The sequence below is a fragment of the Gracilinanus agilis genome, chromosome 1 (assembly GCF_016433145.1).
Source record: "Gracilinanus agilis isolate LMUSP501 chromosome 1, AgileGrace, whole genome shotgun sequence".
NCBI lineage: Eukaryota > Metazoa > Chordata > Mammalia > Didelphimorphia > Didelphidae > Gracilinanus > Gracilinanus agilis.
The window spans coordinates 540,795,869-540,818,369 of NC_058130.1; the positions used below are offsets into that span (position 1 = coordinate 540,795,869).

Sequence of the window (22,501 nt, forward strand, 5' to 3'; positions counted from 1 at the left end):
AAGGAAGAAAAGGAAGGAAGGAAGGAAGAAAGGAAGGAAGGAAGGAAGGAAGGAAGGAAGGAAGGAAGGAAGAAAAGGAAGGAAGGAAGAATCCTGCAACCACAGAGCAATTCAGTGACTTGCCCAGGATCTCTTGGGGGAATGAGTGAAGAAAACAAGACCAATCCCTTAACTGCTGGTTTCAGCTATTTATGCTCTGGGTGTTATGCTATCCTGTGATTAGACCTCTTATCTTTGTATTCTGATCTCCTGTACGTATGGATATAAACATACTAGTTAGGAATTTTTTTTCAATTAATCATATTCCACTTACACAATGGAACGCCTTAAAAATTACCAGCGATGTAAGTAAGGGCTGATGCATATCTGTCCTTTAATAGCATCTTCACCCACTGCTGCCCCTGGATACACCTATCAATGCAGTTGGAATGACTAAGGCACTGATGAGGGCCCCAAGAGGCTGATAATGGCTCTGCAGCTCCCACCAGGGGGACATTCCAAAGGCAGAGATCATGTGTGCAGCTTCTGCCCCCTCTCAGGCAAGGCCTATGAATCATGATTTGGGCATCAGTGCCACATCAATAATAACAATAACAACAATAATAATAACTCCTTTATATGGCACTTTAAGTTTTGAAAAGTGTTCTATTTTTTTATAACACCATTAAAATTTTTTCCCAATTACGTGCAATAACAAATTTGCATACAAGTTTTCCTAAGTTATATAATTGAACTTATCTCCCTCCTTCTCTTTCCTTTCCCCTCCTGGTACTAGCAGGGGATTCGATCTGGGTTATATGCAAAACATTTCCATATTCATTTTCGTAACTGAATAATCTTATAAAACCAAAACCCCAAAATATAAATCCAAATAAACAAATGAAAAATCAGATGCTTTCATCTTACAAAGCATTTTATGTGCAATTTTCTCATCTGTTTCTTTTAACAACGTACATATATACATGTACATGGAGAGGGAGAGAGAAGGAGAAACATTCTAAGATGGAAGGTAAGGGTTTTCATTATCTTAATTAATTTATTTATTCATAAACCCTTACCTTCTGCCTTTGAATCAATACTGAATATTGCTTCTAAGGCAGAAGATTGATAAGGGCTAGGCAATGGGGGTTAAGTGACTTGCCCAGGGTCTTACAACTAGGAAGTGTCTGAGACCAGATTTAAACCCAGATCTTGACTTCATGCCCAGCACTTTATCCATTGGGCTACCTAGCTGCCCCCAAGATAAAGGTTTTTAGGGGGGGAAAAAAAGAAAGACAGAAACACCTCATGGATAACTATGGTGCATGGGGTCACAAAGAGCTGAAAGTGACTAAATAACTGAACAGCAACTCTGTGTGTATATATGTGCATATATTAGAGGAGAGACCCTTGGAAGACCATTCCCATTTATTAAACTCCCCCTAGAGCTCCCCTCACATTCACATAGTGCTTCATGTCTTTTATTTCTCTGAGGCTTTCCAATAGCCCATTCAAGATGACTCAAGGAACTCCGTGCCCAGCAATGACATCAGAGCCTCTCCTATCTTCCATTTACTTTCTAGCCTGCCCCTCCTATGACCCTTGGCCAGATGATCCAGTAAAACCATCAGAACCATCAAGGCGTAGAGAAAGGTCACCGAGACCCGGGAGTTTCTGTAAACTGAGACAGCCACGTCCAGGAGAGAACAATGGGATGTGGAGAGCGGTCCTTAGAGAATTCTCAGAGAATTAGCAGCTAAGAAGCATCTGTTTTAAAAATCTGCACCATCTCTTTAATTCAATTTTTAAAATTCCATGCTGGGTCTCGCCCAAAAGGCTGTCGGCTCAGCTGACACCCTTTGGAAGTACAATAGTGCGCCCTGCATGAGGCACCTGGCTGAGCCGCGCAGAGGAGGGTGCTGGGTGTTTACTGGTGTGCACTAATGGCTCCTTTCCTAACCCGAGGCATGATCGTTAGGCGGGTTTGCCTGTCTTTTCCACCAGAGCATGCTAGGGTTTTCCACTGTGGTCTAGAACAAACAAAGCTCACTCCCAGAAGAGGAGGAGAAGAAGAAGGAAACGAAGCACCTGCAATTAAGTGGATTGTGCGGTCCACTAGATTTATAACCCAACTTTTCACCAGCCTTGTTCGAGGACAAAAAAATGCCCCAAAGCCACATACACCCAATTACAAAAGATAACAAAGTGGAAACAGAAACACACACGTTCTGTTTTTTGTAGGCAATATTGCTTAATTGAGTTCCTAGGTGGTAGCTGTCTGTGAGACAGGCATGTTCCATGCAGGAGAGACTTCAAACATACCTTAGAAGGGCAATTATTTCAAAGGCATCACATTTCATCCTTTGGCACTGGTCGGGGAGGAAGACAAATGGAAAAAAGCTAATTAGAAGGAAATCTTGCTTCATTCACTAAGACCCAAAAAATGTTCTTGTGGGGGCAGCTGGGTGGTTCAGAGGATGGAGAACTAGGCTTAGAGATGGGAGGTCCTGGATTCAAATGTGGTCTCAGATACTTCCCAGCTGCGTGACCCTGGGCAAGCCACTTTACCTCCCATTGCCTAGGCTTTACCATTCTTCTGCCTTAGAACCAATATACAGTATTGATTATAAGACAGAAGGTAAGAGTTATTTTTTAAAATGTGTTTGTAACAAGATTTAGCTTGAAGGTTTATAAAATGCTGAAAAGATCCCCATAACCCTTGGACCCTTATTATTATGAAGTAGGGGCAGCTAGTTGGTACAGGGGTTAGAGTTCTGGACTTGGATTTAAGAAGACCTGAGTTCAAATCCAACTTCAGACACTTACTAGCTGGATGACCCTGAGCAAGTCACTTACACCTCTTTGCCTCTGTTTCTTTAGCTATAAAATAGGATAGAGAAGGAAATGTCAAACTACTCCAGTATCTTGGCCAAGAAAACCCCAAATAGGGTCATAACTGAACAACAATGGAGGTCTAAGAAATGAAAATGACAGAGCTACTATGTTGCATGAAATATTTTCTTCATATTCCTCAAAGTATAATTCCAAGAGACATCATGTTGTTGTGAATAGAAAGTTGACCTCAAAGATCTGAGTTCAAGTTATGCCTCTGACATGTGCTGGATAAGTGACCCTAGATCAGTGATTTAACCTCTTAGTACTCCAGGTGACTCCCTGAGAACAGAGGTGGCACAATTCCAGCAGATTCATGATGAAGCCACTCCCTCTCTGTGAACAGAGAACTGATAGCCTTGGAGTGTAGAGTGTTTTTTTAGATTGTTTTTGTTGGTTTGTTTTTTCCCCCAGTGTGGTCATTTGTTTTGCTTGACTATGCATGTTTGTATTGGATTTTGTTTTTCTTACTTTCTCAGTGGGGAAGAAAGGGAGAGGTAGACAGGAGAGAATATAGACCTCAAAATAAAATAAAATAAAATTTTTTAAAGAATATAAGTAGAAGTTAGGGGTGCTGAGACGGGTTAGTAGAAGGAATTCCTCACATTTTACATATTTTTTCCAGAGGTCCTCTTCTAAACAAACCAAAACATTTTCTTTCAAATTCTGTTAATTTTGTGCAGTTTTTTTTTTACAAAATTAGTTTCTTTTAAAATACATTTGAGGGACAGCTAGGTGGTTTAGTATACTGAGAGCTAGGCCAAGAGATGGGAGATCCTGGGTTCAAATGTGACCTGAGACGTCTGACCCTGAGCAAGTTACTTGTAAGAAATAAAATTAATATAAAAGGATAGATTTTAAAATATTATGGTATGTGAACTGGAATGACCTCCAGGAATTGATGCAGAGTAAAAAAAGGAGCAGATCCAGGAGAACATTGTACACAGAGACTGATACACTGTGGTACAATCAAACATAATGGACGTCTGTACTAGCAGCAATGCAGGGATCCAGAGCAAGGCTGAGGGACTTATGAGAAAGAAAACTAGCCACATTCAGAGGAAGAACTGTGGGAGGAGAAACACAGAAGAAAAACAACTGCTTGAACACATGGGCTGTTGGGGATATTATTGGGGATGCAGACACTAAACAATAGCTCTAGTCCAACTATGAGTAATATGGAATTAGGTCTTAATCAATGATACAATGATAAAACCCAATGGAATTGTGCATCAGCTACAGGAGGATGGGGGGGGGGGGGAGAGGAAAAGAACATGAAACATGTAACTATGGAAAAATATTCAAAATAAAATAAAAATTTTATGGTATTAAAAGATTTATTGGTAGCCATTAGAAAAATGAAGCCATGTGTCATGCTAGCTTAGGCTGTTTGAAAGACCTGCCATTACCTGCCGCCATCATGCTGCTTCAGGAGGAAAAGAGAGGAAGTGCCAGTCCAGCCACTTGATTTGATCCTGTCTACGACATTACGTAAGACAGGAAGTCAGTGAGCTCATGGGAAATGTAGTTCAGAGACCCCTAAACTTCCATAGGAAGCCAGTGGGCTCTCAGGAAATTTAGTTCAGAGACCCCAAAATTTCAATAACACATACTTAATATCAATTGCCTAGCCCTCACCCTCCTTCTGCCTTGGAACCAATACATGGAAGATAAAGGTTCTTTAAAAAAGTAAAATAAAATACAGTTTTATGGGACAGCTAGGAAGCACAGTAGATAAGAATGCCAGGTCTGGTGTCGAGAGAACCTGGGTTCAAATCTAGCCTCAGACACTCCATAGCTATGTGATTCTGGGGAAGTCACTTAACTTCAGTTGTGGAGCCCTTGCCATCTTCTGTCTTGGAATTGATACTAAGACAAAAGGTAAGGGTTTAGAAATCAATAAATAAAATAATCATGAATAATAAAATAAAATACATTTGAATGGCATTATTTTTTCTTCATTTGGTGTTTCTCAGGATGGAGCCACTGCACTCTTCCTCGCAGCCCAAGGGGGTTACTTGGATGTGATTCGATTGCTGTTATCTTCAGGAGCAAAAGTCAACCAACCAAGGCAGGTAATGCTCATCCCTAGTCCTTGAATTGGCCACATTCATTCAGCAGCATCAGGGAGCCCAGGGCAGTGCTGTTGGGGGGGGGTCCATAAAGATGACTAGGCAGCCTCTGTCTTAAAGAGCTCAGGTTAATGGTTGACTCCATCTTTGCTTGCCTTGTTTGCTTTGTCCTGACTGCATGCCCTCTGAAATCCATCTAGCCTCCCAGGTCAATATTTTCAAATTGCTCAGGTGGTGAGTGTCTGTTGGTGGACCTAGCAAATAAATTCGTCACCTCCTAGCATATAAATCATGGCTGCTCTGAGGTAATGTCAGCCTGTGGATGTGAATAAACACAAGCTGATTCAGGTGGCCCAACCCTTCGCTAAAAGACAGCTGGCTCACTGACCTCACAGTTTGTTTTAAGGTCCTAGAGTTCACCCTGCTTTCTCTGTCAGGGATCTTCACACATGAAAATGGAGAACAAATGGGATTAAGATGAAATTGGGGCAAGGGACATAGGTAGAGCTAAGTGACTCAGTGGATCAAAAGGTCCAGGTCTAGAGATGGGAGATCCTGGGTTCAAATCTGGTCTCAAACACTTCCTAGCTGTGTTAACCTGGACGAGTCACTTAACCCCTCTTGCCTAGCCCTTACCACTCTTCTGACTTGCAACCAAGTATTAGTTGCAACTTAGTATTGATTCCAAGGTGGACGGTAAGAGTTTAAGAAAATAAAAGAATGTAACATATATTACAGTATTGATTCTAAGATGGAAGTTAAAGCTAAAAAAGAGGAAATTGAGGCACCTAGAAAGGAAAATGGTGATTCCCAACAGAGATTTTCTAAGACTAAATCACAGAAGCTAACGTAACTTCACTTTTTGATTGTGTTCCCAGACTAGTGGATGAAGAAAATGCTGCATATACTCTTATAGTGCCCCTAAATTTAAAATATATCTATTTGACAATCACTCATGCTATCCTTGTGGACAAGATGAAGTTAGTTGGTTATATATTATTTGATTTTCAAAGTTGTTAGACAATCCCACCCTAAGAATGTTAGGAAATTGTGGGGAATATTGTGGGAAAAAAACTGTGGAAAAAATGTCTAGTGTACCATTAGAAGTCCTCATCATTGGCTCTCCTCTATTCAATACTTGTTAATCAATGACTTAAATCAAGAGCATACTTATTTGCTGTTGTCATGAAGTCCAAAGGGATAGGTGATTCATTCGACAACAGAATCAGAATTCAGAGTGTTCCCAAGAAGAGGAAATAATGGGCCTAAGCTAACAGTAAGGAATTTAAAAGCAATAAATGTGAAATTGTTCTAGCTCCAAAGATGGAAAGCTCATTTATAACTGGGAAGATAAGGAAAGCCTTCAGGGAGTAGGTGGCATTTGAACTGGGTCTTGAAAAATGGAAAGGATTCCAAGAGACATATTTTGAGCACACTAGCAGCAACATTGGAGGAAAAAATAATAACATGTCTCAAGAAAGGGAAACAGGAAATCTCAGGATCTGCATGAGGCTCTGAAGAACTTCACTAATAACTGAAGAACAGGTGGATAATTAGTCCAAGAAACTGAGAATGGACCGTGAAAATGGCAGTCAGTGATATTTGGTGCCACTGTAGCTTTTAAAAAACAAAGTGATTTCATACAGCAACTCAGGTTTAAGAAGGAAAGACAGTTCTGGGAAGAATTATGAAATAGATGAAGTTTGATTCTGACATATTTTGGCCCCTCCATTCAGAACTCTTTCAACTTCCTCTGTAGATTCTCAGTGCCTTCATTCTATGTGCCCAAGATCTCCCACTGGGGCATCTTTCAGTCTCTGAGTTACTCACCTGCTGCCCCCTGCCAAAATTACTTGTCCCTGTGTACTGCCTCTTTAGGTTCTTATTCTAAACTATGTGACACTAGGTTGGTGATGGCAAATCTATGACACGTGTAGACATTTTTGATGATATGTGGCCGACAGAGAAGTATGGGGCCACATGCCGAGGATGAAACATTTGCTGTAGTGTAGTGTAGACACTCTGTGCACTATCTATATTAATTTACCTATTTTGGTTTATTAAATACAGTTATATATTACAATTATACATTTTTGTTAAACTATAAATATCATGAAATTACGGTTTTTTTCTCGAAGTAACACACTACCTGAGTTTTTTGTTGAATTTTGACACACCAAGCTCAAAAGGTTGCCCATCACTGCGCTAAGTGGTAATGAGTTCACCAGATCAGCAAATCCCTACCAATGTCTTAGCTAACTAATGTGAAACACTCTATCTCCCAAACAACAGAATGCCTCTCAACAAGTCAAATTCATCCAGAATTACTTGAACAAGTAAAGCAAAGAGACTGATGGACTTCTAAAGCAAATAATTAAATGACACCCCATTCTTCCATCTAATTCAGTGGTTCCCAAACTTTTTTGGCCTACCACCTCTTTCTAGAAAAAATATTACTTAGCCCCCTGGAAATTAATTTTTTTTTAATTTTAATGCCAATTAATAGGAAAGATAAATGTACCTGTGGCCATCACCGCTCCCCTGGATCGCTGCAGCATCCACCAGGTGGCGGTGGCACCCACTTTGGGAATCACTGTCCCGTGAGAACAGTTCGGTTTCAAATACAGATATCCCTTCCACATCATGGGAGCTAGGGGCATGGCACCCTTTGCAATCTGGAAAATCTGGGTAAAATTTTTTGGCCTTCCCTTTGTATCACAGATAAAGTTTGAATTTTTTCTTTTTCTTTTATTGAGTGTTTACAATACCTTATTGTAAAATTTGAGTATTTGGTCATAGGCTGTATGTAGGTCAATGTTAAGATCTCTATACATTTCTAGCCTTCGTGTGTCCTCTGCTGACTTATGCATTCTTTTCACAAACTTTAACTCTTTACTTATCTTAACTTTTAAAAAGAAATTGTGTATATTTATGATATTCAAATATAAAATATGTTGATATTACATTATGCATATATTTTGTATATTTCTGGGTTTCTAAACTTTTTCTGTGTCATCTGCAGCTTCTGCAAAACTCCCCCAAGATTTCAATTTAATTTTCTTATGCTGACCCACAATACATTGAAACTAGGATTGGGAAAATCAAAACATGGAAAGGGTACCTGTACTTCTTGTAGCATTTAGTCTGATGATAAGTTGTCTCTGTCCCTAAGATAGCCTATGCTTTCCTGACTTGAGGCAGGATGGCAAAGTAGATAGAACTTGGGACTTGGAGACAGGAAGACTTGAGTTCAAATTTAGCCTTAGCTACTTCTTAACTGTGTGTCCTTCTGGAAGTCATTTAACCTCTATTAGCCTCAGTGTTCTCATGGGGATAATAACAAGCCAAGATGAGTCAACAAGCATTATTAAGGAATTACTACATGAAAAGTGCTAAACTAAGCCTGGGAAATACAGATACCAACAGAAACAGTCCCTTGCCCTAAAGGAGAAGACAACAAATAAGTTGAAGGGAGTGAATTAGAAACAGGGTACATCCTAGAGAAAGTCCAAGAGTCAGAATGATTCAGATCAAGTTGCGTCTTTATTCTTGGAGTATTTGGAGTTTGAACTTCCTGGATTGTTTATGGATCATTTATTCCCCAGAGAGTTCCTGGTGAGTGTCTTCTTGGGAGTGTCTTCTTTCCTCAGAAGTTGTTATGTTAAACTGTTTAATTGGGGGCAGGTAGGTAGGTGACACAGTGGCATGGGGGTCCTGGGTTCAAATCTGACCTCAGACCGTTCTTAGCTGTGCGACCCTTAGCTTTAATCCCATTTGCCTAGTCCTCACTCTTCTGTCTTAGAGTCTTTACTAAAACAGAAAGTAAAGATTAAAAAATAAAACTAACTGGTTTCTAGGTCCTTTGTGGCCAGGAGCCAGGAGCCAGAGCACACATAGCTACAAACTGACACCTGTTGCCCTATTTTCCCCTAAAGGATGGTACGGCTCCATTGTGGATAGCATCTCAGATGGGACACAGTGAAGTAGTGAGAGTAATGTTGCTTCGGGGGGCAGATCGAGATGCTGCAAGAAACGTACGTAATACCAACTCTTGTCATTTCAACCCACAAGAAATGTTGTCTATAAATTTAGGGAAAACTATTTTTTTTAAATCAGTGAAGTAAAACTTAGAATATTAGAGAACCATGCCTTTAAATATTCTTTCTAATTTCCTCTGTAATGATAGCTTATATAAGGCTGACCTCTGATTCCTAAAACTCACCTCTCTTCTCTAATATTACAAACTTAGGAAGTCTTAGTATGTGCATAAGTCAAACTTGTTTATTTCCATGACCTTTATAGCATCTAGACCAGTGGTTCCCAAACTTTTTTGGCCTACTGTCCCATTTCCAGAAAAAAATAATACTTAGCCCCCTGGAAATTAATTTTTTTTTACATTTTAATAGCAATTAATAGGAAAGATAAATGCACCTGTGGCCATCACTGCTCTCCTGGCTCGCTGAAGCACCCACCAGGGGGCAGTAGTGCCCACTTTGGGAATCACTGATCTAGACACTACACTGATTTAGGCTGTTTATATATGTGAAAGAATTCTTAAGGGGGCCGTTAGTGACTCAGTGGATTGAGAGTCGGGAGGTCCTGAGTTCAAATGTGACGTTAGACACTTTTTAACTGTGTGACCCTGGGCAAGTCACTTAAATCCATTGCCTAGCCCTCACTGCTTATCTGCCTTGGAACCAATGCACAGTATTGATTCCGAGATGGAAGGTAAAGGTTAAAAAAAAAAAAGAAAGAAAGAATTAATATTGTGTATTGGTTCCAAGGCAGAAGAGTAGTTAAGAGATAGGCACTGGGAGTTAAAGTGACTTTCCCAGTGTCACACAGCATCCAATAATCTTTTTTTTTTTAAACCCTATCTGCTGTTTCAGAATCAATATTGTGAGCTGTATGACCCTAAGCAAGTCACTTAACCCCACCACTCTTCTACCTTGGAAACAGTGCACAGTATTGATTCCAAGATCAAAGGTAAAGGTTAAAAAAAAAATCAATGTTGTGTATTGGTTCCAAAGCAGAAAAGCAGTAAGAGCTAGGCAAGAGGGGTTAAAGTGACTTTTTTTAACCCTATCTTCCATTTTAGAATCAATATTGTAAACTGTATGACCCTAGGCAAGTCACTTAGCCCCACCACTCTTCTACCTTGGAACCAGTGCACAGTATTGATCCCAAGATGGAAGGTAAAGGTTAAAAAAAAAAAATCAATATTGTATATTGGTTCCAAGGCAGAAGAGCAGTAAGAGCTAGGCAACAGGAATTAAAGTGACTTCCCAGGGTCACACAGCTCACGATAAACTTTCTAAAGCAAAAGTATGATTAAAAAAAAAATCTCTCTCTTGCATCTGTGATAAAATACAAAGTCTCATCTGGATAGTTAGAGCCCCTTCCCCTCTGGCACTAGCCTACCATGCCAATGTGGGTGACAGAGATGTCCCTGAAACTTGCCCTTCCGTCTCTGAGCTGTCTGCGTTTGCATAGACTACCCTTCCCCGCCCCCCCCCCAATATATTCCCTCGTCTTAGAATCTTCTCTTCCTACAACTCAGATGTTACCCCAGACCAGCTCTCCCTACTCAAATGCTCTTTATCTACGTGTCCTTCTAGAATAGAAACTGTCTTTTACCTCTAGGGCTTAGCCCAGTCCCGGGCTCTTAGTAGATGCTTAATAAGTGTTTGTCCATGGACCAACTTTCACCTATTGCTAGCTCTGGGAAGGACTACAGAGTTCTCCTATCTAAGCAGGCCACTAGGTGGTGCTCTGGAGTCAAGCTACCCCGCTTTACGGCCCCTGGTAGCTGCTCTATCAGACTTAGGCCACTAGGTGGCACTCAAATCTTACTCTTGCTGTGAAGAAGAACCCCGTTTAGTGCTTTTCTGGAACATAATTTAACCTTATCATAATCCATAACATCTTGGTTTGTGGTCATTATCATTTATTTTATATATATAATTATAATTGAGATTCTAATTTCTTTCTCAACTTCAGTGACCTGAAAGGATTGTTGTTTTTTTTTACATCCATCAGTCATCAATCAATATTTATTAAATGCTTGCTACATGCCAGGCAGGGTGCCAAGAGGGGGAGATAGAAGAGAAGACAGGCCCCACCCCTCAAGGAGCTTGATGGGAAAGACAGCGTGCAAACAAAAACACACAAAATTCTAATGTGGAGAAAAGAAATCCAATAGTTTCCTCTTTAAAATTCCCCACAGGGGCAGCTGGGTGGCTCAGTGGATTGAGAGCTAGGCCTAGAGATGGGAGGCTCTGATCTCAGACACTTCCCAGCTGTGTGACCCTGGGCAAGTCACTTAACTACCCTTGCCTAGCCCTTACCGTTCTTCTGCCTTGGAACCAATACACAGTATTGACTCCAACATGGAAGGTAAGGGTTAAAAAAAATTTTTTTTTTCATTTCCCAGAGGGGCCATCTACTGCTCCTGTTAATACCCACCTTTCTTCACCTGCAGTTTCCCAGACACTCCCACAGAGTAGCCATAGGAGAGTGCCCCCTCTAGACATTGCGGTGTCCGCATTAAAGGACACGAGGCCTCATGTCATCACATCTACTTCCCACTGTCCCACTGGCTTGTAAAGACTTCCTTCAATATTACTAAATAACAGATTAGAAAGAATATCACTTGAGGGCCTTCTTGCCCTCCACCATGAGACTGGCGCAGCATAAATTTCCCAAAGGCAATGCTCCATCTTTATTTTATTTTATTTTGCATTTATTTATTTACTACCAATTACATGTTATAACAAATTTCCACACAAGTTTCCCAAAGTTCATGATGGCAAACCTATGGCACAGGTGCCAAAGATGGCACACAAAGCACTCTCTATGGGCACGTGGTTGCCCTCTCCCCCCATCCCCAGAGTTTGTTACTAGAAAGGCAGAGGGACTCGGGAGGAGCTTCTTCCCTCTCCACCTCACCTGATGGCATTGTTTCCCATCCCCCAACCCTCTTCCCAGCAGCCCAATGGGAGCACACAGGAGTAAGAGGGGAAACTCACAGGTAGCAGAGCTGGAGGGGAGCAGAGCACTCAGACTACTCCCTTCCCCCTCTCTACACTCCCTGAGGACATGCCTCACTTCACCTGCCCCTCTGCTCAACAGCCCAATGGGAGTGTTTCTTCCCTTCCCCGTGTGGGGTAAGAGGGCAGTCAGAGTGAGCCTGGCACTTGGTGGGAGTGGGGGCAGGGCCCAGCACTCCATCTCCAAAAGGTTCGCCATCACTGCTCTAAGTTATATGATCAAACTTCTCTCTCTCCCTTCTACCCATCCACTCCCATGCTGACAGGCAATTTGATCTAGATTATACATATATTATCATTTATAAAAACATTTCCATATTGTTTATTTTTGTGAGTAGTCTTATAAAAACAAAGCCCCAAAAAGACAACTGAAAAATTGTATGCTTTTACCTATATTCTGATTACCACAGTTCTTTCTCTGGAGGTGGATAGCATTCTTTATCATAAATCCCCAGAATTGTCCTAGATCATTATTTTGCCAATAATAGCTGTCTATTACAGTTGATCATTCCAAAATATTGCTGTTACTATGTATATTTTCCTGGTTCTGCTTATTTCACTCTGCAATAGTTCATGTAAGTCCAACTCTTTCTGAAATCATCCTGTTCATCATTCCTCATAGCACAAAAGTATTCTATCACTATCATATAACACAATTTGCTCAGCCATTCCCCAATTGGTAGACATCCTCTCAATTTCCAATTCTGTGCCACCACAAAAAGAACTGCTATAAATATTTTTGTACAAGTAGATCCTTTGGACTTTTTTTTTATCTCTCCAGGATACAGATCTAGTAGTGGCATTACTAGATCAAAATAATCATTGTTTTATAGCCCTTTGGGCATAGTTTCAAATTGCCCTCCAGAATGGTTGGATCAGTTCACAGCTCCACCAACAATGCATTAGTGCCCCAATTTTGCCACATCCCCTCCAACATTTATCATTTTCCTTTACTATCATATTGGCCAATCTGATAGGTGTAAGGTGGTACCTTGGAGCTGTTTTAATTTGCATTTCTCTAATCAAGAGGGATTTAGAACATTTTTTTCACATGATTATTGTTAGCTTTGATTTCTTCATCTGAAAACTGCCTATTCATATCCTTTGACTAGTTGTCAACTGGGGAATGCAAGGTCCCATATTTAAAGGGGAATGAGGTAGGAATCTGTTGGACTTTCCTATAGTTTTGCCTAAATAAAGAGCATTTAACATGCTTAGTTGTTCCTATTTATCTGGAGATTGTCTAGGAGCAACATTTTAAAACTACACAACTTGCCTGCCAAAAACTGTTCCCCAATTGGTAGCATATTACTAGCTGTATAATTAGAAATTTGCTCCCCAAGAACTCTCTTTCCCAGATTCCCATGTTCTTTCTCACATTACATGCTAACATAGGGAGGATAAGTTTTATGTAGCGCCTCCCTCTCTCTTCTCCTGGAAATACAGCTGGGGGGCAGAAGGGGAGGTCAGAGGCAGGAGAATTTTTCTCATGTGTTTTGACTCAGATTTTTACTTTTGTTCTTGTATTTTTCCTACTTCAAATGATTATTAATAGATCTTATAAAATATACTTGAAGTTATTGGATATTAATTTTAATCTTACATAACCCATTCTGCCTTTTCCCATTATCCAGTCGTAGCACAAGTCTTCTAACTAATTGACCTTTGCCTACCTCTCTCTCCCTCAAGGATGGTACAACAGCACTATTGAAAGCTGCCAATAAAGGGTACAATGATGTCATAGAGGAACTGCTTAAGTTCTCCCCCACCCTTGGCCTTTTAAAGGTAAGATCTAAAAAGGAAGTCAGACCATCTACAATGAAGGGAGATTAGAATGCAAGAAGTCTATATTGGAAGCTTTTGGTATAATTAACATTAGTAGATAATTAGTATTAGTAAAATTCTATGTATTAGTAGAAAAACTTTTTTTACCTCCACTAAAACATGCAAATGTCTTTTTGGACCTGGGCAGACATAAAGATGGCAGAATCACAAAGTCAGGGAAGGAACAGGGAAAGGGGGGGGGAAGTTCTTGTGCCATGTTTTCTAGAAAAAGACAAAATAACTCCCCAACCCCCACAAAAAAATCCCCAAACTATTGAAGATTAGAAATTAAAGGGTTTCATTAAGAAAACAATAAAGTTCAGATAGTCCCAGTTGCTTATGAATCTTCTCTAAAAAGGTAGATTTATCTTTATATTTTTTCCTCCATCCTTTTCATCATTTGAAGTAAAAAGGCATTAGCTATGGTTGTCCTCCATAACCAAAGGTGGCGTACAATATAGTGAAATGGTTTGGTAGGGCAATAGATAGCAAACTTGCCTTGGAATCAAGAAGACCTGAATTCAAATTCTGCCTCAGACATTTATTAGCTAAGTGACCCTGGGCAAATCACTTTACCTCTATCACTCTGTTTCCCCATCTTTAAAATGGAGGTATAATAGCACCTTCTTCACAGGATTTTTATGATGATAAAATGAGATAACCTGTAGAAAATGCTTTTCAAACCTTAGAATGTTATATAGAAACTGGTAGCTATTATTGTTGCTGTTATTGCCTGGGTGAATCAACTTCATTAAAAACTAACATATTTTATCCCCATGTTGGCAAACCTATGGCACGTATGCTGGAGCATGCCAGAGAGAGTTGCTCCCTTTCTCCTCTCCACATGTATCTGAGGACCTCTCTCACATCACTGGTCCCTCTGCCCAGCAGCCCAATGGGAATGCTTCCTCCCTCTCCTGTCTGGGATAAGGTGGGAGACTCACATGCGGTGGGAAGGTTACAGTTTGGGCATGCCATCTCTAAAAGGTTCACCATGACTGTTTTTTTTTAATCCATTTCCATTTTGCATGGAAATTTTTCTAAAATTATCATAGCCTTCCTTGTTTTCTTAAAGTATACTAAATAGGGGTCAGCTAGGTGGCTCACTGGAGGCCCAGAGACAGGAGGTCCTGGTTTCAAATCTGACCTCAGATATTTCCTAGCTATTTCCCCCTGGGCAAGTCACTTAAGCCCAGTTGCCTAGCCCTTACCATTCTTTTGCTCTGGAACCAATACATAATATTGATTATAAGATGGAAGGTAAATATTTTTTGGATTATAAGATGGAAGGTAAATATTTTTTGGAAAAAAAATTTTAAGTAAATTAGATAAAATGAAACCTTTTCTTGACAGCTGGTATCATCATTATAAATATTAGTTCCTTGGAACACATTACTTTCTCCTCAAAGGCTTCTAAGGTATGAAGGACTGTTTGCCCCTAAACTAAATGTCTCCAGAAACCTGTACTTCTCAGTTCTTATGTGTACTTTTCATAGTTTGTTTTTTTTTTATATCTGCTTTGTAGTCAACCTGTTAGCTGAACAGGTGACACATATAACACAGGAAAGCAGGTCCTGGACATTAGATAGGTCCCTCTGAAAGAAAGAGGGATACATGGAGGAAAAATAAGACTGATGTTAGTGCCCTAACAATCTCATTCTTCAAGCTCTGTGTTTATGACCAATGCCTTAATGATTTGATGATTTCACTCTCTTCTATGGTTGCTACTAATATCACAAATTTTCCTCTTAGAATGGAACATCAGCTCTCCATGCTGCAGTGCTCAGTGGTAACATCAGAGCAGTAGCCTTACTTCTGGAAGCTGGAGCAGACCCTGCCCTGAGAAATAAGGTAGCCCAGTTTACTTCATTTTTAATTCCTTGAGGCAGCTGAGCAGAGGCTCAAATTGGACTAAAACCATCCATCAGTAGATAGCATTCAGCTTGGAATAGCTCCTGAGCCGTTGAGATAAGGAGCCTATGCTCAAAGATGTGGCCTAGAAATTTTTTTTAAATTCTAGAGGCCAGTACCATTCTTTCCGGGCAAATTCTATCAAGTAATATCTGGACATTTGGGTAGTTCTTAACTTAGGAATTCGTTATGTTCCAAAATTTTATTTAAACCACTTGTTTTGAATTGAGAATACATTCACCCAAACCATGTGATAATGGAAGTCAGATTCCCTTCTTTTTTTTAATTTTTAATGAATTAATTTAATTTAGAATATTTTTCTATGATTACATGATTCATGTTCTTTCCCTCCTCTCCTCCCTCCCCCCCTCCCATAGGCAACAAGCAATTCCACTGGGTTTTACAAAAATCATTGATCAAGACCTGTTTGCATATTATTAGTATTTGCACTAGAGTGACCATCTAGAGCAGGGGTCGGCAACCTTTTTGGCCGTGAGAGCCATAAACGCCACATTTTTTAAAATGTAATTTTGTGAGAGCCATACAGTGCTCACAGTGCGCGCTCCTGTAACAGACCCTGAAAAAAAAATTGACTTTATGGTTCCTGTGGAAAGAGCCATATCTGGCCCTCAAAAGAGCCAGATATGGCTCGAGAGCCATACATTGCCGACCCCTGATCTAGAGTCTACATAACAATCAGACTCCCATCAAACCATGTGATCAAGCAAATGTTTTTCTTCTGTGTTTCTCCTCCCACAGTTCTTTCTCTGGATATGGGTAGTGTTCTTTCTCATGAGTCCCTCAGAATTGTTCAGGTTCCCTTCTAAAGCCCGTTTGTTCTGATTGGAATGAAAATTAGTGTATTCATGTATTTTTGGCTAGCAATAGAAACTCCAAGTAGAAGTTAAGTTTAAATTATTAGCTTAACTAGATACAGCTTTGCTCTCCCTTTACCCTTACCCCTCCCAGTCTTTCATATAAACCATTAATTTTGCACTCTTTTGCACAGGTGGAGAGTATTATATTAGTTTCCTATAAATTGGGGAGTTTATTTGTATCTTTGGGTCTCTGACTTAAGAGCGATGTCCTTTGTCCTTTACATGATATGCAATAAAGTTGCATCTGTCTACGTTTTATCCTTGCCTCTCTAATTATTTGAGTGATTAAAAGGAGTTCATGTTGCTATATCAAGACCCCCCAAAATTCCCATTCCAGACGGTTCCACAGTGGGGATGGCCTTAGGAGGACCCATCACTAGAGCCCTCTACATTTCTAGTAAAAAAAAATTAGAAAAAAATATTTTTACCATATTAGCAACTAAATGAAATAGAAAAATAATAAAATTTATGAGAAATATATTTTCATTTAAATTCGATGCTGCTGCACCAGGATATAAGGATGGCCTCCTCTAAAGCTTCCTTCTCCCCATTATCCCAAGAGCGACACTGGTATGACTGTGCATCTGCTCACTTCTCTCACTCCTCCAGCACAAACTTTGATGGACTTTCTACACTTAATCACTGTAATGATGCCTGTCACTTTGGACTGTGCCCTTTTCAGGACCCCTATTAAGCTACACTTCCTATGCCTGATTGACCTTAGAAGAGAGTTAGGAATCTCCCTTCTCTTCCCACTCCCAGGAGTTTAAGGGGAAAAAAGGGGATTTACTTACTTCTCTTCCTGGGAAACTACTCCCAATCTAACTGCCAGTTAAAAAGGAGTCATAAAGCCTGGGTCTGGTCATGGTTCCAACCTACACATGAAATCTGGAAAGCAAGGAATGTATTCTTAATGTATAGTATATGGAAAGAATATTTGCACTGAAGTCTTTAGATCCTGGATTCAAATCTTATCTCCTGCACATTTGATCTTGAGTAAATCACTTCTATATTTCTCAGTTCCTTCATCTATAAAATGAGTGGGAGAATAGGTTAGAAGACATCTGAAGTTTCTTCCAATTCTAGATCTATTATCTTATAAATCTTATAACTTTCCCAAGTTAACCTTGATAACCTTAAACCAAGCACCAAGAAAGTTGGTATATGGCCCCTCTGTCTATACCCTTTTCTTCTCCAATTCAAAAAATGAAAACAGATAGGGCAGCTGGGTGGCTCAGTGGATTGACCAGGCCTAGAAATGGGAGGTCCTGGGTTCAAATCTGGCCTCAGACTTCCTAGCTGTGTGATCCTGGACAAATCATTTAACACCGTTGCCTAGCCCTTACCTCTCCTCTGCCTTGGAAACAATACTATATTGATTTTTTCCTTTTTTTTTTCTAAGTACTGATTCTAAGTGGAAGGTAAGGATTATTTTTCTTGTTGTTTTATGGGGCTCTTTTTTGAATATAGTTGTTATAGGAGAAATACCTATTCCCTGAGTTCACAAGTTGGGTAACTCCAACCAAATATATATTTACCACAGTACAAAAATGATGGAAGTAAAAAGAACGGTTCTATTATTCCGCTCAAGTCCAAATCTCAGAGAAACCCTAAACAACCATTAAAATTCTAACAAGACCTCTTCTTGGTAAAATTATGTCAGAAATTTTTTAAAAAATGAATTTTTTTTCCATGCTGTAATCTTCTACATTCCTCTTGGGCCATAAAAGTTAAAGAGAAGATAGATCCCAAATCCCATACTTCCTTCAATGTCATTAAAGTTGAACAAGCGTAAACAGTCATAATCTTGTACATTCCCTAAGGAAACAAGCCTCATCAAACAAACTCTATAGGAAAACTAACATATAGGGAGAATTAAACAACATTTAGAGGATTCACGGTCAGGCTAATTAAGGAGGATTTACATGTCAGGACTCAGGGACAATTGAGATTCTTCCTTTGGCTTCCTATCTAAGGAATGTTTTAGGTTCTAAATAAATTTTGATATCCTTTGGGACAGAGTTTGGTTAGAGGAGGTTAATATTAACAGAATATAGACTTTAAGTTAACCAGAATTTGCTGGAAGAATGGCCCTGAGATAATAAAAGGAAAATAGATATATACATTCAATACACATGATATATTTGCATGTTTATATGCACAATGCATATATGCATTATTCTGTATATGTACTGTATGGATATGTATGTGTATATATTTATATATCCTTGTGTGCCTATACATGTAAATTACTTTGTGTATATGTTCATGTGTACATTTATGTGTATACTATACATAGATATCTTGTTTGTGTCATTGTTGGCATATTGTCTCTTTCATCAGACTAATCCCCACGAGAATAGGAACTATTCTCTTTCTTTGGATCCTCAATGATTAGCATGGTGCCTGGCACATAGTAGGTGACTAATAAATACTTGCTGACTTGATGACTTGACTCATGGAAAGCTAGAATTTAAGTGTCATGTTAAATAATACCTTGCAATGCTTTACATTTTTCGAAGCATTTCTGCATAACAGTACTCCCCTGTGAGGTTGCCCCCACCAATGTACTTTGCAGGAATATTGTCAATATATCATAATTGAAAGCCTGCTGTTAAATCACATAATCCCACTGCAACCTCCTTCCACTGATTGTCCTTTAAAAAAAAACTCTTACTTTCTCTCTTAATAATAAAATTTAAGACGAAGGACAAGGGCTAGCCAAATGGACTTGCCCAAAGGCAGTATCTGAGACCAGATTTGAACCCATGTCCTCCCGACTTCAGACCTGGCACTCTATCCTCTATGCTGCCTAGCTGCCCCTGATTATTCATTTATAACAGTGATCTGGGGAACTTACTGCTCCAGATCATCTGCTTACCAGATGGCTGTCTTTCCCCTTGTGATCTTTTGACAATGTTAGCTGGAGTATGGCGGTTCATAAGCTCAAGTGATTGGCATATCAACCCTGAGGTTAATAAAGAAAAGAGGAAACTCTTAGTTAGAGATGTTTAGTGATTTTCCTATGGTAAAATGACTAGTTAAGTCTTTCAAGTCTTTAAAGTCTTTTAATCCAGGGAGCTTTCCACCAAACCACTCAGGCTCCCGAAACACTTTGAAGTCAATGTGTGTTATTGAACTGTAGACGGCAGATCGGAGTGCAGCATGAGGCACGATGCTTTCCAAAGTGGACAAGCCTGGGGTTAGGAAGACACAGTGCCGTATGTAAATAGCATGGGGATTTTTAGATCAATGGAAGGGAGATACTCAGGCCAAGACTGTCAAACCACACAACAACACTGGCGGCTGCGTTGGAGGTTTCTTACTATCGTGTTTTTTCTTTCAGGCAAATGAGCTACCAGCAGAACTAACCAAAAATGAACGCATTTTACGTCTCCTCCGGAGTAAGGAAACACACAGGAAGAGCTAATTCAACTCGTGCTTCGTGGTGGCTAAGCCCTGTCCACATTAGTGAGAAAGTAAATTTGTTCTGCAAATAGTTTTGGACTTTGGTTCTCAAAAGCATTTTGTTTACTTGGCTCAAAATGTCTACAGTGCTGCTCTCTGGACAAGAGGGACCCACGCCTCTGCCCTAGGTTTGAGGTGTGGAGCAGCCCCCAGAATCTTTCACTCTCAGTTACAACAGGGTTCACACACAGGCCTGTTAACTAGATTCCACTGTAGGGTAGCACCTTCATGGAGCATGGAGCAGAAAGAAATCCCCTTATGTCACTCAGTTAACAAATTCTAAGGTGGACAGGGCTTCCAGCCCTAATCAAGGCAGTACGAAGTTCTGCCCCCTTTCAAGGGCTGTAAGTCTGACAGTTAGCTAATCTATTGCACTTTGGATTTTGTGTCACATGTAGCTCTTCTAGTGGAGACATAGATGCTTATATTCATCTAAGGAATATCTTTTACTTCATCGCAATATGTTTTCTTCCACTTAAGGATTACAGCCATACTGATTAAGAACCAGGTGAAGAGCAAACACAAATGCACCTTTGTTAAAGAGCATGCACCATGTGTGTCAGGACGAGGTGTTGGATTCTAAAGAACAATCCGTGTTTTGTGAATCAGTCCTCGCCTGATTCCTTCCATTAAAACGATGTCTTTTGATTAAGATATGGGACAAGCCAAAAATGAATATTTCAGAAGGAGACAGTATAGAATAGTGGAAAGAAGGCTAAATTTGGAGACAGAGAGACTGGATTCAAATCCTGATTCCAACACTAGTTACTTGTGTGCCCTTGGACAGGTAACAGCTTCTCTGGGCCTCATTTCCTCATCTGTAAAATGAGGGAGTTGGGACTAAATGAACTCTGAGGTCTCCAAAGCCCCTTCCAGTTCTAAATCTATCATCCTATGAAAAGCTGCTTTAACTCTAATTCAGGGAAATGGCAAGATATCCAAAATTTGGCTTGTCTTCTTGAACTTTCATTTGAGCTTTCCCCTTTGGACAATCTTTCCCAGGACAGACAGGGATTTTCTGTGTCTACTAAAGAATCTAGAACTAATATCACTTTGGTTGATGCAATAGACTTTGAGGTCCTAGAATAAGATGCAATATAAAAGTAAAATGCATTGTTATTACTTCAGTTATGTAAGTAAATGCCTCAGTATTATTTATTTAGGCAACATCTACCCGTGCATGGAACAAGCTAATTCATTCCAAGGAAGGAATGGGGGTTGTGTGGTTTTATTTTAAAATCATTCCTTTGGGGAGTCTCAAGATTTATATGAAACGCACTCAATTCTCAATGGTGTCTAATAGCCTCAGAGTCAGTGCCTAATTACACACACAAAAACCAGGTTTTCCATCATTTAAACCTAGGAAATATTGAGGATCTTTCTATAGTTTAAAGATGTCTTTAGCTTTCTTGTTAACATCCTGCTTTGGTTCCCAGCTCATAGACCTGTATGAAGAAGATGGTGACTTATCTATTTGCAGTCATGCTAAGAAGCACAACTTCTAAGTAAGCAGGTGATGCATTTCCATTTTGGAAGTTAGAAATTAACCCTTAAAATTTGTACTGATTAGGACAAACAACAAGTTGTCCTTCTTAGCACCAAGAGCAAAACCAATAATTTTGCGGCAGAACCCTATCAGTGAGGAGCAAAATGATGTCTCAGAGCACTGCCCTGGAAGATCCAGGTTCCAGTCTTTTCTCTGTCACTGACCAGCTGTGAGATTCTGAGCAAATTACATATCCCATCCGTGCCTCAGTTTCCCCAACTATAAAATGGCAAGATTATACTAGATGATCTCTTGGTGCTTTCCAGCTTAAAATTCTATGATCCTAATGTCCTATAGAAACCAAAAGAGTCTCACAAGAGGTATAAATCCTGATTAGGAAGGTCCAAAAGATAAAGGAAAGAAGACTCACAAAACTAACTCTATTCATTCAGATAAGCTGTCATTGGAGTGTTTATTCTAAAGTAGATAGAGTGCCAGGCCTGTAATCAGGAAGCTTCTTTTTTTTTTCCTGAATTCAAATCTGATCTCAGACTAGCTGTGAGACCCTAAGCAAGTTACTTAACCTTGTTTGCCTCAGTTTCCTTATCTGTAAAAAGAGCTGGAGAAGGAAATGCAAACCACTCCAGTATCCTTGCCAAGAAAATTTCAAATGGGGTCATGAAGAGTTGGACAGGACTGATAATACTCTGGAATGGGCTTTAAGTCTTAAAAAGGGAACCTTGTAACTGTCAATGACGATGTAACTGAATCTCTCTTAGCTAAAGTTTGAAAAGTTAGCTTAGAGGGATTACTATTTGATATTGACTTTACCAGGCAAAATGTTCACACGAATCACCTTCCCAAAGCCTGTTCTTGAAGGTTGAAGGCTATTATTTGTCCAGAAATAGGTAGAAAACTCATATTTTATGTACTGATTTATTT

General features: G+C 39.7%; 1 protein-coding gene across 1 annotated transcript in view; it reads left to right on the top strand.

Moving 5' to 3' along the window:
* The window catches only part of ANKRD29 (ankyrin repeat domain 29), a 50,572-nt gene extending 30,537 nt beyond the window's left edge, over positions 1-20,035 (top strand). The window contains exons 5-9 of the mRNA XM_044682975.1: positions 4,848-4,946; positions 8,879-8,977; positions 13,682-13,777; positions 15,569-15,667; positions 19,952-20,035. Of these exons, the coding sequence (XP_044538910.1) occupies positions 4,848-4,946; positions 8,879-8,977; positions 13,682-13,777; positions 15,569-15,667; positions 19,952-20,035 (477 nt within the window). The remainder of the gene's footprint in view (positions 1-4,847; positions 4,947-8,878; positions 8,978-13,681; positions 13,778-15,568; positions 15,668-19,951) is intronic.
* Positions 20,036-22,501: the final 2,466 nt, after the last annotated feature.